Source organism: Bidens hawaiensis, unplaced genomic scaffold (genome assembly GCF_021521415.1).
Source record: "Bidens hawaiensis isolate Kalapana, Puna unplaced genomic scaffold, B.hawaiensis_p1.1 tig00014593_1, whole genome shotgun sequence".
Lineage (NCBI taxonomy): Eukaryota > Viridiplantae > Streptophyta > Magnoliopsida > Asterales > Asteraceae > Bidens > Bidens hawaiensis.
The window spans coordinates 579,626-596,723 of record NW_027492272.1 but is presented as its reverse complement, the minus strand read 5'-3'; the positions used below and the strand labels follow the sequence as shown (position 1 = coordinate 596,723).

General features: G+C 37.5%; 1 protein-coding gene across 4 annotated transcripts; it reads right to left on the bottom strand.

The window, feature by feature from the left end:
- Positions 1-6,868: 6,868 nt before the first annotated feature.
- Positions 6,869-9,958, bottom strand: LOC143547075 (uncharacterized). Of its 4 annotated transcripts, none has more exons than XM_077038585.1 (6): positions 9,136-9,958; positions 8,463-8,953; positions 7,909-8,071; positions 7,553-7,799; positions 7,324-7,464; positions 6,869-7,225 (listed from the first exon to the last, which is right to left on the bottom strand). In XM_077038585.1, exons 2-6 carry the CDS (start codon positions 8,523-8,525, stop codon positions 7,039-7,041), a joined length of 801 nt encoding a protein of 266 aa, XP_076894700.1. In that variant the 5' UTR covers positions 8,526-8,953; positions 9,136-9,958; the 3' UTR covers positions 6,869-7,038. The 4 variants fall into 4 exon arrangements, with proteins under 4 accessions (XP_076894700.1, XP_076894701.1, XP_076894699.1 ...); XM_077038586.1 differs by having other exon boundaries at positions 9,365-9,958; XM_077038584.1 differs by having other exon boundaries at positions 8,463-9,958.
- Between the last annotated feature and the right edge of the window lie 7,140 nt (positions 9,959-17,098).

Sequence of the window (17,098 nt, the reverse complement as noted above, 5' to 3'; positions counted from 1 at the left end):
AGGATTTCGCTAGTTCCTTCACAATATCTAGATATTTGATTAATTTTTCTCCTTTAACATCACATGAGCCATTTAAGTGGTTAGCAATCAATAATGAGTCTATATATACTTGAAGATACCTGATCCTCATGCACTTAGCTAATTGCAAACCTGCGATCAAAGCCTCATACTCTGCCTCATTGTTTGTTGCTTGGAACTCACAGGCTATAGACTGGGGTAATATGTCCCCCTGTGGCGATTTCAGTAGGATACCCAATCCCGTTCCTCTTACGTTGGAAGCTCCATCAGTCAAGGGTATCCAAGGATCCTTGGTCTCTTCTAGTTGAACTTCTAGATCAGCTTCCTTTTGCATATCACTGCTGAAATCAACCACAAAATCTGAGAGTGCTTGTGATTTGATGGCTGTTCTGGGCTCATACTGAATATCATACGCACTCAGTTTCATAGCCCACTTGGCCATTCTACCTGATAATTCTGGCTTTCTAAAAACAATCTTAACAGGATAGTTAGTTCTCAAAATAATAGTATGAGTCCCAAAGTAATGCCTCAACTTAGTGGAAGCCATAATAAGTGCAAGAATTAATTTTTCTAAATGAGAATACCTGGCTTCCGCATTTAAAAGACTTTTACTTACATAATAGACGGGGTGTTGTTCACCTTCGTGATCCTTCACAAGGACGACACTTACGGCATTTCCTGAAACGGCTAGGTATAGATACAAGGATTCTATATCCACAGGCTTTATCAGAGTTGGTACAGAGAATAAGTAATCCTTTAAGGCTTTGAGTGGTTGTTTCTGTACGAGGATCCTTTATTCTTGTCAGGGGATTCTTGCTTCGTTTGAGTCCCCCAAATGATCCTGGATCCTCTTGTCATCTTCCAACCGTATGAATCTAAGTGCCCTGTTTCTGACTTCATCTAGAGACCTGCAAGGAGTCATCATAAGATCATCATAAAAGGGGGTGCCCCTATTTAGTCCCATATTGAAGGCTTCTACAGCCGTAGCCATGTCAAGATTATGGATTTCTAGGGCCTCCCTGCCAAACTTCGTGACAAAATCCCTAAGGGATTCATCATTGGGTTGGACAAATCTAAATAATTCACTAGTTAACTTCTCAAATTTCCTACTGCAAGAAAATTGGCTGTTGAAGAAGTTAACTAAATCTGAGAAAGAAGTAACAGAAAAGGGAGGAAGACTTAGCAGCCATTTTAATGCAGATCCTGTCAGTGTGGATCCGAAACCCTTGCACAGACAAGCCTCCTTGAGTCTCTCAGGGATCAGATTGATCTCCATCCTTTCCTTGTATTGGGCTATGTTAGGCATTGATTTTTATACTGAGGATCCTTTATCCTTGACTGTCTTATGGATAGTTTATCCTTAAAATATGTATCAGGATATGAAGGATCGATGATTCTCGGTATTACTTGTTTACTAATGATTGAACTAGTATGGTGATGTGTTAGACAGGTGTAGCAACTTTAAAACGTACTTGTACGAGTTCTCCTCACAGAACATCCTCTAGCTGGAACGTGGATCCAGGATCCTGCTTCAATGTAGCTATTAATGGACGGACTCATGTGAAGATGAACGTGCAAATATCAACAACGGCTATAAGACTCATTCTATCGCTTATCTCGCTACTGGATGGCTATTGGCACGTGGTCAAAGGTCGTGGAGCGGCTATGTGGAGGACTTCCGGATAGATAAGAAATATTGTTATTGTTATTATCTTATTTAAACGAGCTATGATCAAGTAGATAATCACATGTACTTACACACACACTAGAGCAGAAGTAAACATTCTCTCTACACACTAGCTTTCTTTGTGATCTCGATTATATACTCCACAACACTTGTAACTACCTTTTGTTTATCAATATAATCGACGGTGATAGTTTTCACCGTCCGGGGGTTTTTTGTGCACGAGACCACGATAACCACATACTCATCGACCAAAGGTTACCTTGTTGATCATTGACTAAAGTAATTTGACCAATGATTATCTTATTAATCATTGACCGAAATTATTTTACCAACGATTACCTTGATAAGTTTTGACCGAAGTAAGACTATCTAGGTTAAGGGCTTTTTCCCTCGTGATCAAATCTTTGTGTTCACCAATATTACGCTTATATACTCGTCGTTATCGAATTAGCACCTTATCTCACATAACAGATTTGGATACTTGATCCTCAACAGATTTTTGTCCAAAACAATTTGGCGCCCACCGTGGGGCAATTGGTGCTATAATCCGAATTATTCCTATCAATTTACAATTTTTCATACCCATATCACTCACAATGGCCTCTCAATCCACCTCTGCATCGTCAACTATGCCGTCTTCAGCTTCTCTCTCCTCAAGGACCTTACCGCCGATGCCTCCGCCAATCACAGGATGCACCAAAGGCTGCTACTTATGGGAGCAAGACACATATACCAGTCTTCTAGAGCTCGAGAACAACCACTGCTACTTCGGCGGTAAACTCTAACAATGACGTTTCCTCTATGTTTTTGCAGGTGAAAGCGTATATGGAACAACAGAACAAGACCAACCAATGGATCCTGCGTGAGATCGAAGACATCCGAAAATCCAAGAGGCCAGTAGGGGATCTCACCCCCTTGATGCCTAGGATGCTGGATTTCACCAGTCCAGGATCCCTGGCTCAACTTCCGCAGGGATCATCCATCCTTCAACAAGGATCCATGGGTCCTCAGACTCAAGGATCCTCAGTCTTTCAGCAAGGATCATCCATCCTTCAACAAGGATCCATGGGTCCTCAGACTCAAGGATCCTCAGTCTTTCAGCAAGGATCATCTATCCTTCAACAAGGGTCCATGGGTCCTCAGACTCAAGGATACTCGGATTTCCAGCGAGGACCATCTAGCTTCAACCATGGATCAATGGGTCAACCAATGCAGAGTTCCTCGATGTTCCATAGGGGATCAGGGATGCCTCCACCAGGATCCTCCGGGATTCCTTATCAAGGATCCTTCTTTCAGGAACAAGGATCCTTTGGATCCCAACATCAACGATCTTCCGAAGTTCATGAGGGGGACATAATCCCCATGCAGACCATAGCTTCTGGAGGACCCACTCCGATTGCTGACTCCTCTTATCCCAGATACTCGTCTGGAATATCAAACTCCACCCAACAGAGAGGTAACTGGTACGGTCCTATATCTTTAGATACTAACCGTGTTCCCATGCAGGATTCAGGTATCAACCAGGCCATGGATTAAAAAAAAATTAATCTATATTCTTAATGTAAGGATCAAATACAAATAAACTATTAAGATGAAAGTATAACAAACATTAAAGTAATTATAATAACAATAAAATTATCATAATACTGATATAATTTTGAACAATTTATATTATTTAATAAATAAAGCTTTCCAAATGCTACATATCATCACTATATTGATCCTTACAAAATTTTCCCACCTCTCTCTCATATTAAATACATTTCTATTTTTAATATTTTATTTTTAATTTTTAATAATTCCATATATCCTAATTTAAAAGAATTAATACTATCATAAATATGTTGTTTAATATAAAATTTATTGCATTAGTTATTAATATTAGATTTTTATAAGTAACCATTACGAAACAAGTGGGTTTTTTTAACCGGTTAAAGTATCAAACATTGTTCATGTCAAAATAGTTTAAGATTTGAATGAGTTTTGATCCACGAGTTGGTTTTAAAAAGTAGCCATTTACAACTAAGATTTGATATAGAAAAGCAAAGAAATAATTTATGACTTATAAATTTTCTAACAACTTTTTATTTCCAAATTGTGTAATGTGTATTTTTTTACCGTATAATATATCTTTATATATGTGATTCATTTTTTTAGTATTTCACATTATGCTATTATTTAACAAAAGATTACTTATTTTAACCCGTGTGCTACACGGGTAACTAACCTAGTAAGTAATAATTATTACTTTTAGTTTAAAATTGTAGCGTAATAATTACTTAAAATTATTATAATTACTTTGATGTTTCTTATTTTTCTCACATTAAATGCAATTTGTATCGAATCTCACTCCTATATGTCTAATTGTTTTTTGAACAACAGAAAATCTTACGTGTAAATCTATCTTTTTGGGGCTATGTCCAAGGTGAGACCGTAACACGAAACGCGAAAACCAGATAGAATCCGTTAACGCCCCAACCAACCAAAACGCGGGTAATTGTACCCCGAAACCCGAAACACGGGTAGTTGTAGAACTTTTTGTTAATATATTTTGTATTATATATATATGACGAAAAATCTGCTTTAATTATTTGTGTGTCAAAGTGTTATAATATATTTTAGGGTCTCTAGAGTATTCACAATCCATTCACTATATTTATGTGATGAGAGTTTGTAAATTATAATGTGAGATTTTGAGTAATTGTGAGTGTAAATTATAGGATGGAGAGAGAAAAAATAGTAAATTTTTGCCTGAGAATTATAGTGTTTTATAGTATAATTATAAAGTTGTGAGCATTCTCTATCTCTATAATCTAACTATCTATATAATTGTCTACCGTAAAGTTCTACGTGTCGCTCTCACGTCGCTCCTCACCTCATTGATTTACCCTTATTACTAAATTCGCGGGTCATGGATCTCACTGTTGGATCCTCCTAACCCGGAATGTTTGGATTCAGATTGAAAGAACTTGGTACTATCATATCTTTGGCTAAAAGCATCATTTTATCCAACACTTCATAAAAATATTTATGAATTGTTTGTTTTGAGTGTTGAAATCTACGCTTGATAACCACGTAACGTTGTATATGACTGATTATCATAAAAAACATAGCTATCTTCTCCCCAACCGATACATGTCTACTATCCTTCAACGAATAATTTGCTCCAAAAAGTGCACATAGTTGAACAAATTATTCACGAGACATACGTAGCAGTTCAATGCATTGTTAGGGATTTCCTTGCAATAACTCTAATGTGTACTTATGTCCCGTCATAGCCGAATCATTGTCTCGAACCTCTCACAGAAAAAAACAGATATACAAGTACATGATAATTACTAGAAGTAATTTCTTATCATGATCCATTATGATCTTGTGGTAATAAAGCACAAACAACTATTAAAATAAGCATCATACGGTAAATAAACATCAAAACAACCATTCTACATAAACATCAAAACAATAAGTATACATAAACCAAATAAATTAAAAGCATACAATGTCAACATAAACCAAACAATCATTCAACATAAACCGAATAAACCAAAAACATACAATGTCAACATAGATAAAACAAATATATATAAAACCCAAAACCAAGTTCTTCACTACTTTAATACTCCTAAACTTGTACCCATCATCTTGATCCATCCTTTTAACACTTCGGGAGTATTTGGCAATTCCATCCATACCTCTCTCAATTCCAACACTCCAAATATATGAAAAGCGGCTAAAAATAGAGGGTTTGCCTCTTCTAACCCAATCAAGCTTAAATTCTCCTTAAATTCATGAATGGTTGTCCCATCTTTGCCTTTAACCAAATATTGTAAGGCATTTTGCATATCAACTGCTAAATCATCAACAGTGATAGATGATGATTTTGAGGTTTTGGCCTTTTTATTTGGATATGGCACGGGGGTAGGCTCAGAAGTAAGCTCAGGTTTAAGGTCAGGAATAGTGCCAGCATCATCATCTTTAGTGTCAAGAGAAACGATGTCCATAATCCTAAGTTGTTGGACCCGATTACAACAAGAAGAGGTGGAACCAACCGCTGATGTTTGGGTTGAGGTCCACTTGCAACTACCAGTGGCAGTATTGCCATCTAATAATTCAAGTAGTCAATTAACATTAATCAACAAAACCTAAACATAAACAACAAACATAAACAACCAAACCAAACCTAAACATAAACAATATTCAAGTACTCAATTAACATTAATCAACAACAAAACCTAAACATAAATTAATATTAATCAACAACAAAATCTAAACATAAACAAATCAAACCTACTAAAACTCTTAACAAAACCTAACATAAAACCAAATTATTCATAGATAAACCAATCCGGACGGACTAATGTTAATCAAACCTACTAAAATTCTAGAAAAATTAAACAAAACCTCATTTAACATTAATCAACAACAAAACCTAGAAACAAGATTCATAAGTTAATCCTAAGGTAGAAAATAATAATTGTTACAATGTAGAAATCAAACCTAAACATATAAACAATTCAAACCTACTAAAATTCTCAACTAGCATAAACAAACTAATGATACAATCAAGATATCAATTATCAATGGACAAGAAATAGTAAGGTAATTGACAATAAATTAGTATGTAGCAAATAATAAAGGTAATTGACAAGCAAGATGTGGTTTATGTATTGAGGTTAAATGGACAAATAAGTTTACCTTGTTGATAGATAATGGACAAGGTGGATGAGGAGTTGCGGCTGGCAGGAGGTGTAGGAGGTAGGAGCTTGCCGGAGGTGGAGGATGAAGGTGTCAGTGACTGGCCGGAGGTGGAGGAGGGAGGGGGCGACGGCTGGCCGGAGGTGGAGGGGGAAGGGGTGAGGGGAATGGAGTTTTGAAGAAATGGGGCTAGGGTTTTGAGAGAACTGATGGAATGAGAAGATGTTAAAAGATTTGAGAAGAAGGGAGTGATCCATGTCTGCGCGAAAAAGAGGGCGCGCACACCTTTTTTTAATGAAATGCTTCCGAAAAACAAACAATCTGTAAACCTAAATGTCTGCGTGTGCTTTGTGTGACGCATACAAAAAAGGCCAGGAAGATCTTTTGTGAAAAACAAACACCCCAACTCTCACAAAAACAAAATACTAAGGGGTATAAATATTGATACAACTATAAATAAGGAAAACATAAAAAAAAAACACAAATCTCTTTGTATATCTCGTTCAAAACATCTTGCAACATTACAGATCACTTCCAAATTATTCAATTATTATAACTCAAGAGTTTATCTCTAACAAGTAACAAACAAGATACGCAAACTATAGATCTAGTTTCATCTTTTTCCCTGCTAATTTTCCTTAATATGGTATGTCATGGGTGATCCATTTTTCAAAATTAAAAAGACTGTCAGCGAAGCTGTCCAGATCAAGATCTTCATTGTTACCTTGATATTCCATTTCTTCAAAATCTTGCATGGAAACAGCATCACCATCACCACATGCTATTTGATTGGTCAGAGATTCAGAGAGAAATGCCCCAACGTCCCTAAAACAGAATTGAAGAAGATTTATATTTAACAAGTTCAACGTCCCAAAACCAAATGCATATTACTATTTTGAAATGAAAGAAAGGTCTACACGTACTCTGTAGCAACCGAACTTCCAAAAGAGCTAGTGCCTGATCCCATGTACTCTGTACCATATGTATTTACCAAAGAAGTAGTGTCATCTGCTTCTATTTGAGTCATTATATTCTCGCAGAGAGATGCTTCAGTGGTAGTATCCCTACAATGGAATTGAAATTGATGTATACCTTGTAAATGAGTCCAATGTTCCATAACCAAATGCACGTGAAAGATTTGAAATGACATACCAACTGGGGATGGAAGAAGAAAAGGAGTCCGTGTACTCTGTAGAAGTTATGGTTCCAAAATTACTGTTTTCTGTAGCAACAGGAGCTCTAAAAGAACTAGTTCCAGATGCGGTTGGATTAACTTGAGTTTCATGATCAGAAGAAGCTCTGGTAGTCCTACGCTTTGGTATCCATGGCCATTCAGTAATTCGAACGTATCTACAAGAATTTCTAAAGGTACCTCGTTTTACTCGTTTGCCTGTAGTTTCTGAAGATGGACAAGTGTAAGTAAAAACAAGTTAATAATTTTTACTACTTGAAATAGTTGTAATCAGCTTAGCTATATGCTTATGTGTGGGTAATATGAAGAAGTTTACCTCCAAGCTTGACTGCAGCATCAGCACTACTCAGTCCAAAATGTTGCGCTAGACGAGAGTAACTTGTAAACTCAGATGAGCTTGTTTTGCGGGACCTTTTTCGGCCATTGGTATTTGTAATTATTGGGTGATTGGTTTGGGTTGAAGGTTGAAAACCAGCATGCTTCAAGACAAGCAAAAGATTTGAACGTTTGTTATTGGATCTAACAATGCTAGACCATAGATGCAGGGGCAGCTCAATCAATCTTGAGGCCTAAAGCAAACTTGAAAAATGTGGCCTCTCTAAATTTCTTTGCGGTGAAAACTACAAAATTTTTGTGTTTTAAGCGAAATAATTTACCCGTTTGAACCCATTATCTAACCCACCTAATATTTAATAATCCCTTTCGGATTGCACATCAAAACAGATTCTAATATGCTAGCCATATATTAGAATTATCTCGGATCTTATAACTTTTTAGGATCTTAAATGTATTAAATGTATAAGCATTGAAATTTAGTATTAGTTCTATATATGTGTGTGTGAAAAACATGTAGATAAGGATGGGACAAACCTCTAGTGCAGTGCAAACTATACGAATATCTTTGTCATAATTAGAACCTGTTGGTGTATACATGACAAACTCAAGCACACCAACACATTTACCAGCGTCAGACACCGGCACTGCAAAGCATCCCCATTTCTTATTTCTAAAAATAGCAGCTTCACGTGGAGGACAATGATCTTCAGGGTATTGATCATGCACATTTTGAGTCTGCACAGGAGTACAGTTCAGGAACACCTGACCAGGAAGACCAATTGCCACACCTTTCTCAGGGTGTACATAGAGTTTGTGGTCTGAACACGCTTTCCGGTATGACTCAAGTTCTTTGTTGTTCCCAGAAATACCAAAAGGCTGACATGTTGTAGTAAGCACAAATGTGTTTCCAATTTCTTGTGAGGCCCAATACTGAACAAGAACACACTGGCGTGGAAGAACGATTAGAGTTTCAAGTAGAGAAATTATCTTTTTCTTGAATTCTACAGTTGTAGGAACGCAAATATCTGCAAGGTATACAAGCTATAAGGACAATATATGAACTTAAACGATGACTATAACAGCTACTATAACTTCTGAAAAATTATGTTTAGGAGGTTTATGAGCTATGGCAATGGACACAAAAGGTTTCTAGATTGAAGCTGTATAATTAAACTCATTATGACAATTGCAACGGTTGACTCTTAACTTGTTTAATGCAAGCAGCTCAAGAAACATATCTTGAATGGTTTGAGAAGCTCAAAGGAACTAACAAGAGAGTTTTTAGAACATAAATCAAAGATCTAATAGGCCTGAACCAGGATCTGATTCAAATCCTATTTGACCAATAAAATTCAATTCCCAGTTTTCCCTAATCAAATCGAGAATAAAACAACCAAAGATCACATCCCAGGCTGGGAATCAATTAGAAAGCATACATATATTACGAGTAGTTAACACGAAAACGATGGAGGTTGTTAGATCCACTTTTGGATCCGAAATTTAACACTTCGAAGAATCATTGAAGAAAAGGGAGAGAACATATGAATAGACTAATGAGAAAGTACAGCTAACAATTATTGCACACCGGTTGTTAAACTTACAGTTTATATTTGGATCACGCCAGAAGGACTCAGAGTCATCAAGTGAAAGCTCCAATTTCCAGTAAGCAGCTGGAGTAGTTTGCACCTTGTCATTATTCATGGTAGAGAGGGCCATATTAACCAGATCTTCGAGTGAAGTTGTGATTTGAACTTCTGCAGATCTGTTCGAGGTCAATAAGTTTTCTTTTATCCACAGGTACTCTAGTGAACTGTATAGTTATGATTAAAAGAACCGGAGCAGAGCAAGGACCACTTTTCTTAATTGAGAGGTTCAAAATGAAATCATGGGAAGATAAGGTTTATAATGGAAAAGAAATTTCAAAAATTCATGTGAAAAGGGTCATTTTGCGTCCACCATTGACAGTCTATATTATAAATATAAACAATTGCGTTTTCTATTGATTTATTCTAAGAATCTAGTGTTAATGGAAGTCTGATAAGCATTTAAATTAAGACAATATCCAACTGCACACAAACGTCAATTTTTATCACTACTTCAGTAACAGAGAGAGAAGGAAGCTGAGGGTAAAATCAGAATTTGGTCATTTTTTAAGACACCAACCCGGGAGGTCATACTGTTGGACAATGTTGGAAGTAATTTCAAACTCCAAGTCACAAGTCGGTGAACTTGAGGGACCAAGGATGACAAGCTGGTCATAGTTGGTTATGTTTCCTAATTGTATTGTGATTATAATAGGTAATGTCTTGGCTAGAAAGTTAGGTTAGTCTATATAAACCAAGATGTGGTTTGACATTAGGTATGGTGGTGTGAGATGCAACCGAGTTAAGGTTCATCTAGATACACACACGAGATGTAACCGGGTTAGGGTTCATCTAGATGCAACCGAGTTGGGTTCATCAAGAGTCAAACCGGGTTAGGTTTTGATAGATATTGTAATCAGTTTTTTGAGTGATATTTTCTGATTAATAGAAACGCGAGTTATTCGTTTAATATTTGTATGTTGATTATCGATACGGGACTTGAGACAATAATAAGCATAATGGTTCAAAACTTGAATAATATAAAAAAATGTAGCAGCGGAAAAACATTCAAACCCTCGACGTTTAAACAAGAAATCAGATAATACGTAGTTCAAAATCAAATAAACAATCGAAAATGAAATGCAAGTTCTTCAAGGAACATGGGTAACTTTTTCAATAGCCAAAAGATCTAATTCCTCGCCCAAGTACCTGAAATCAACTTGATATACATGCTAAAAAGCCAGCTTTTGCTGAGTGTTTTCTAGTTTTAAAAAAAGTAAGCTTTCAACAAATAAATAAATACCATAATTAACATCATATAGTTGAAGCGCAAGGTCAGAATGGGTCCATATTTGCCCAAAGGACAGTCCAAACACTAACTCACAAACGATTAGGGGACTTCTCTCATGGCCAGTACAACTTTTTTGGAGGCTTAAAACAAAACAAGAATTCAAGGCCTTTTTCAAATTTTATTGTTACAAAGCAAAACAACTACTACCGAATGTAGTCTTTTCTTAACGGTAATTTTCATCGATGTTTTTTTTTCTCTAACCTTAGTCTAATTTTTCATCATTTAGCTAGTATGTTTTTATCTAACTTTCGTCTAAATTAAAGGCCTTAATTATCCAAGTGGTGACATAAAACCCTAACTTGAGTTAACTCCACTAGAGACGGCCCTGACTTCTCAATGTCTCGTGAGAGACCAATCAATTTCTCATGAGAGACTATTTTATGTCTCGTGAGAGACCAATCAATGACATGACCCATACTTGGATCGTCAAATCATAAACATATAAGCTCAAATAATAAGAATAACAATCATACATCATTGATAAAGCTCATTCATAACATGCATCACACGTTCATAAAATCATAACTCATCGTTTGTTTACATTAAACAATAAGCACGCAAATATATACATACAAATATAAATAAATATACATTCTTCATATCTATATTATTCAACCAACAAATAGTCTTAGTAAGAATATTCAATGAGTACGTATATCAGCCCTAAAAATAGTAAAGCATGTAAAAAGTGGTCTCGTAGAGCTCTATCACCTTAAAAAACATTTGTAAGAAACAAGACGCTAACGAACCGAAGGGCAAAACAAATCCCATAGAAGTCAACAACTAGGATTGGTGCTAGGGCACGTTGCAAACCCGAGAACACCATGAACCTAACTATAGGTCCCGAAACTGGATCAAACAACTAGTTCTTGAATCAATCTTGACTACTAGCTAGCGGAAATCACTAGTAGTTAACCAAGATCTTGGATCTTGCTTAGGTTTGTTTATTTTCGGTTATGGAAAGATAGAGTAGAAAGAAGAGTTGGTGAGAGGATAAGATTTGCAAGAAGTTATTTCCGGTGGGAATGTCTCACCTATTTATAGGTGAGAGCATTCAATGCTTTCATATATTATAATCGGCCCAATGGGCTTAACATACATGGCCTCGGGCCCAAACATACCTAAAAGAAACCGAAATCTAATAAATAAATTGTGATAACAAGGAAAATAATACGGAAGACTAATATACAAAGTGAGGTCCTACAATCTCCTTCTAGTCTTTCGGTGTTATTTCCATAGCTTCCGTCTTCAGTCGGTCTCATATTCAAATGGAGAATCGTAGTTGAAAACTTGATTGTCAATAGGATAATAAACAAACTTTTTGAACTTCTCAACTATCCCATCTATGTTGTCTCTCCGAACATCTTCAGTCGTCGCCAGTGGAGAGTTGTACAGATTTAACAGGTCTTCTTTCTTTGCTGATGGTGACCAGCTCTTGCTCATCAAAGAATCGGAGGAAGTGCATGTCTTTGCAGTGAATTACTGCTTCCCTCGTGTTGTTTTCAAACTCCCAACAAATAAAGTTTCGGAACAGGTTTGGCAAGAATGGCACACGATGACAAATAGCTCGCCCATCCTTGTGCATCTTGTACCTCCACATTTTCTTCTTCTTCCCGGTGGTTGGATCGACCTCCGTTGGATGCCGATACAACTTACCCTTGTTGAGTTTGAAGTTAGGGTAGTCATGCTTCCATTCGTTGCTCAAAAACCGATTAAACCATCCATTAAGCTCCTTCTCTGTCGTTTAGTGACCCACAATTCTTTGGAAGTAATTCATATCAAGCTCAGACAGAGTATGCATGTCAGCGATATGCATATAGGTCAGATCTCCATTAGCACATCTCATAGTCCAGGTTTGACTGCCAGCATGCCATTTGCTGTAAACGTCTAGAGAGTCATCAAGGTATGGATACAGTCGGTATCGAATGCAGCCGTGATTGCCGATCTAGTATCGTTTGTTCTTTCTTCGTATGGGGGATTGAGACAACTCAGCAGCAAATTTTGTAGGAAAAGCCACCAAGGTCACTAGCTCCTGAACTACTTCATCATCAGCACGAACCGGTGTGTCCAGGTTCGGCGAGTAGTTTATTCTATCGTCGTCTTCCACGATTTCTTGAACTGGAGATGGGGTACCTGCAAGTGTATCAACATTAAAGATTGATGAAATCCAACTTCCACTGCAACATCCGCATCTCTAAGATTCTTAGCAAGATCATCAGTGACAACATCCCTTGGTGAGTCATCGTGTGGGGAAGTTTGATTACCCGTACCATTACCACTACCATCACCGGCATCATCACCACCATCACCATCTTGCGGTTCATCATAACTGTCATGAGGATCATCATCGTCCTTATTATTCTCCTTTTCTAATTCAGCATCATCATCATCCGAATCGTCAGATCCATCATCATCGCCACCTTGAGTCACGATTGATCCAACAGGTGGAGAAACCACAGCAACAGCTTGTGTGGTCGCTACACTTTCACTTACAATTGTACCAACTACAGCCGAGTCACTACCAGTAACAGTGACCCTAGCACCACTTCCACTTGCACCCTCACGGCCAGCTCCAATCATAACACCATCTAAACCACTTTGTTTACTAACATCATGAGCATCAACATCAAGATCAGCTACAGCAGAACGTTTCTTCTTTCTCTTTTCATTATCTTTCTCGTCAACATGTACCCAGATTCTAAATATTGCCAGCATTCGAGTCTTTATAACCTCAACATCATCATCGGTCATTCTCATAACTTCTATGGCTACAAGGTAGCGATTGACAAGTCCTTCATTAATTAGGCCATGACATTGTTGAGGCTTTTCTGATTTTCGAACTCCTCTTGCAACCTATCTATTTCAGACCTATGCTAAGCATTTTCATCAAATTTCTTAAAGAAGTGAAACCACCTTCTAACAAACCAATTCTTGATTCTAGATGTTCACACTCCATCAATTTTCTGTCGACACCTGATTCTAACTCCATTCATAGGTTTTGAGCAAGGTTGGAGGAGGAGGGCAGATTAGATTTAAGGTGGGAAACCCTTGACTCGAGGCGAATCACCTTATCGTGTCGTTCAGCATTCAACAGAGATTGTCGACACAGTTTTCGAGAGTCTATATCCATTTCCTTTGACTTACAATAAGGGCTCTATCAACCTCTATGTCCTGCTCCAACGGATTAACTCGAGCAGCCAAAGCATCTATTTCTTTCTCAATTCTTTCATTTGTTGCATGTTGCTCTTTCACAAACTTTATCATCAGGAGTTCCCATTTCACCCTTTTTTTGTTTGATTCCTCCAGAGCTTGAATCCTATTGAGTATAGGATTCAGGATACTGGAGACTTCCTGGATTTTCCACTGGACAATGGAATGGCTGAGTTGACGGGGCTTTCGGTGGTTGCAGGAGGTGTGACAGACAATGTATGTTGAATTGTTGTCAATTTGGGTAGGCATTGTGATGGTTTGGGTAGGGAGAGAGGTGGCTATGGCTAAAGGCAGGCTGATGGGTTCGTTTGGGATATGAGTTGAAGCCTGGGTGGTTTGTGTGTGGGTTGGTGAGGTAAAGGTAGATGTACAAAATGATGCGGCTTTGGTTGTAGGGGTGAATTTGTAGGTTGGTGAGCTAGAGGTTGAGGATGTCCTATGTGGTTAGAGAGTTTAGTGTATGGGTGAGGTATGGATAGGCTCGGTCTCTGGTTAGTCAGATGAGGTGGGTAGTTTCTCAAGGATAGACAGTAAAGGCTCATGTTATCTGGAGGGATATGTTTTGGGTGGTGTGATGGATTCATCTAGGAGTCTCCTAGTGGTGTGTTTGGTTTTGGTCTTAGAGGACGTTGGCTTGTTTCCCATTTATCACAGCCAAGGTGCGTCTTAAGGTCTTAGGTGAGGCTTGGTAAGGATCGGTTTGAGTTATTTCTGGTGGAGGTGTGGTCAGTTGGGTTGGTTGATTGGTGGTCTGAGTGATAGTGGAAATAGAAGGAAACTTTACCTTCAAAGTAGGCATTTTAGAAGAAGCGGGCTTCTTGGAGTCCCCTACTATCTTTAAACGTTTCAAGGGTTTCTTGGGTTCTTCTACTTCCTCTGCTTGTTGAGAAGAACTCCTAGCATAAGGCTTTCTTGGGGCCTTCCTTTTCTTGTCGTGTTTAATCTTGGTTCGGTGTTGACCCTCAACCTCGGTGTTTGAATCAGTGGCCTCATCATCATACTCCTCGTCACCCTATTAACCCCAACTTTCATGATCATCACCACCATCGCTACTATCTTCATCATCTTCACCCTCTTCTACTTCCTCCTCTTCTGGTTCTGTTTCAGCAAACTGTCCAAACTTCATTCCTGGACTATCTCCTTGATACACATACCCACCTCATCCCTTAGGTTCCAACATAGCTTTGAAAATAGTATGTTTGACCATTTTTCACGATGAGGCTAGGTGGGAGGTAGCTCATTCCCGTCTTTATCAAACTTTGGAGGGTATACCGTTCTAGGAACTTCGGGCATCAAATTATCCAGAAGCATTTGTACGAACCTTGAATACATCATCCAAGTGTGCTTTGGTAGCACGTTTTCTTTCATGCATTTGAAGAACAATTATGAGAAATTGAATCTACTTGGTTTGTCAAGCAGTTCATTACCCAAACTAGTCAATCTTCAGCATATTAAAAATCTCCTTTTTGTGATGAGAGATAGTTGGCTATGATGTGGAACAGGAACCTCCAATATGATGGAATGTGTCTTTTTTAACAGGTGGACCAGACAACATCGTGTCCAATGTTTGTCACAAACTCCTCCAAGTCCATTTTCTTTACTTGTCTTAAAACTGATCCGGAGCATCCTTGATGTTTAGGGATCGACGAACATCGGCTTTGGTGATGATTAGTTTCTTCCCAGCTACTTTAGAAGAAATTACATCACCATCTTCCATTTTCCGGGCTTTAGTCCAAAATTCTTCAATCCATCCCAAGTGAATCTCGGGATTGGCAGAAATAGCATGCATTAAAGGACATTCACGAATCCATTTGATCATTGAAGTAAACACACAGTGTCTCTTCTTCCTTCGAAGATAAAGAGAACAGTACATGTTGTTTTGCTGCAAAGACATCATCAAACAAACCATTAGACTGATAAATTAACAAGAAATCAGAAATATGTGTAAGAAAATGAAGTTACAAAATGTTCAAAACTCATGAGAATGCAAAACAGGAAAAAAACTGTCAAGTATAACTTAATCGAATCAAGTTTGTATTTGAATCGAATCGAGTTTAGGTCCAAATCGAATCGAGTTTAACTTTTAATTGAGTCGAGTTTTGATATTAGTCGAATCGAGTTTTGGATTTAATTGAATCGAGTTTTGAATTCAATCGAATCGAGTTTTGGATTTAATCGAATTGAGTTTTGAATTCAATCGAATCGAGTTTTGAATTCAATCAAATCGAATTTAGAAAAATTGATTCGATTGATATAAATTTCTATTCAATTGATTTGTTAAGTCAAAACTGAGAAAATTTCTCAAGTATGAGGGAATTGAATCGAAATTTATTTGAATCGAATCGAGTTTTGAAACTCGATTCAATTCAAATCAAATTCGATTCGATTGATTTCTTAAACTTCTATTTAATCGAATGATAAACTAAATTCAGATTTTTCACAATGTCAGAATCTCAATTTGACATGACAATAGGGTTGCCTGGACCCGATTAACCTTTCTATACAATCTCAAGTTCAAACTCAAACACTAAGTGGGTCAATTAGACTTGCATAAGTCTGGAAAACCCTATAAACCAAAAAACTATACAAATCTTCACAATAATTCAATTAACTCAGTTCATAAGATCCTTATGATGTCAACAATAAGATTATAACAACAATTTTTGCAACAAAACACACAACATGGTTCATCTTAACCTTCGATGGTTATAATTTCAACTATCAAAACCAAGATCAATAACAAACACAAATTTAAACAAAAACCGATGCTGTACCGACAGAGAAGGGTCCATGTTTGATGATTATCAAGTGTGAAACTAAATTGAAAGCATATTAGATGTTGGTGTTTGTGTTTAAAGACGGTGGAGGCGGCGATGGCTAGGGGAGAAAGAGTTGAGAGTGTTTGGGATAAGTGTGGGTGTATGAAATGAAAGAGTTTTTGACTTCTCACTTATATAGGGTCAGCCTATCTCGCAATAGGGTCAAAACCTCTCGAGTTTTAAACGATTTTAGTCTCTCAACCCCGG

Excerpts from the sequence above, each read along its gene's own strand:
- LOC143547075 (XM_077038584.1), bottom strand. The coding sequence starts at position 8,525 with ATGTATACACCAACAGGTTCTAATTATGACAAAGATATTCGTATAGTT. Across the intron at positions 7,465-7,552 it reads TCTTCTTCCATCCCCAGTTG|GGATACTACCACTGAAGCAT; the intron begins GTATGTCATTTC and ends ATTCCATTGTAG. Across the intron at positions 7,226-7,323 it reads GGAAGTTCGGTTGCTACAGA|GGACGTTGGGGCATTTCTCT; the intron begins GTACGTGTAGAC and ends ATTCTGTTTTAG.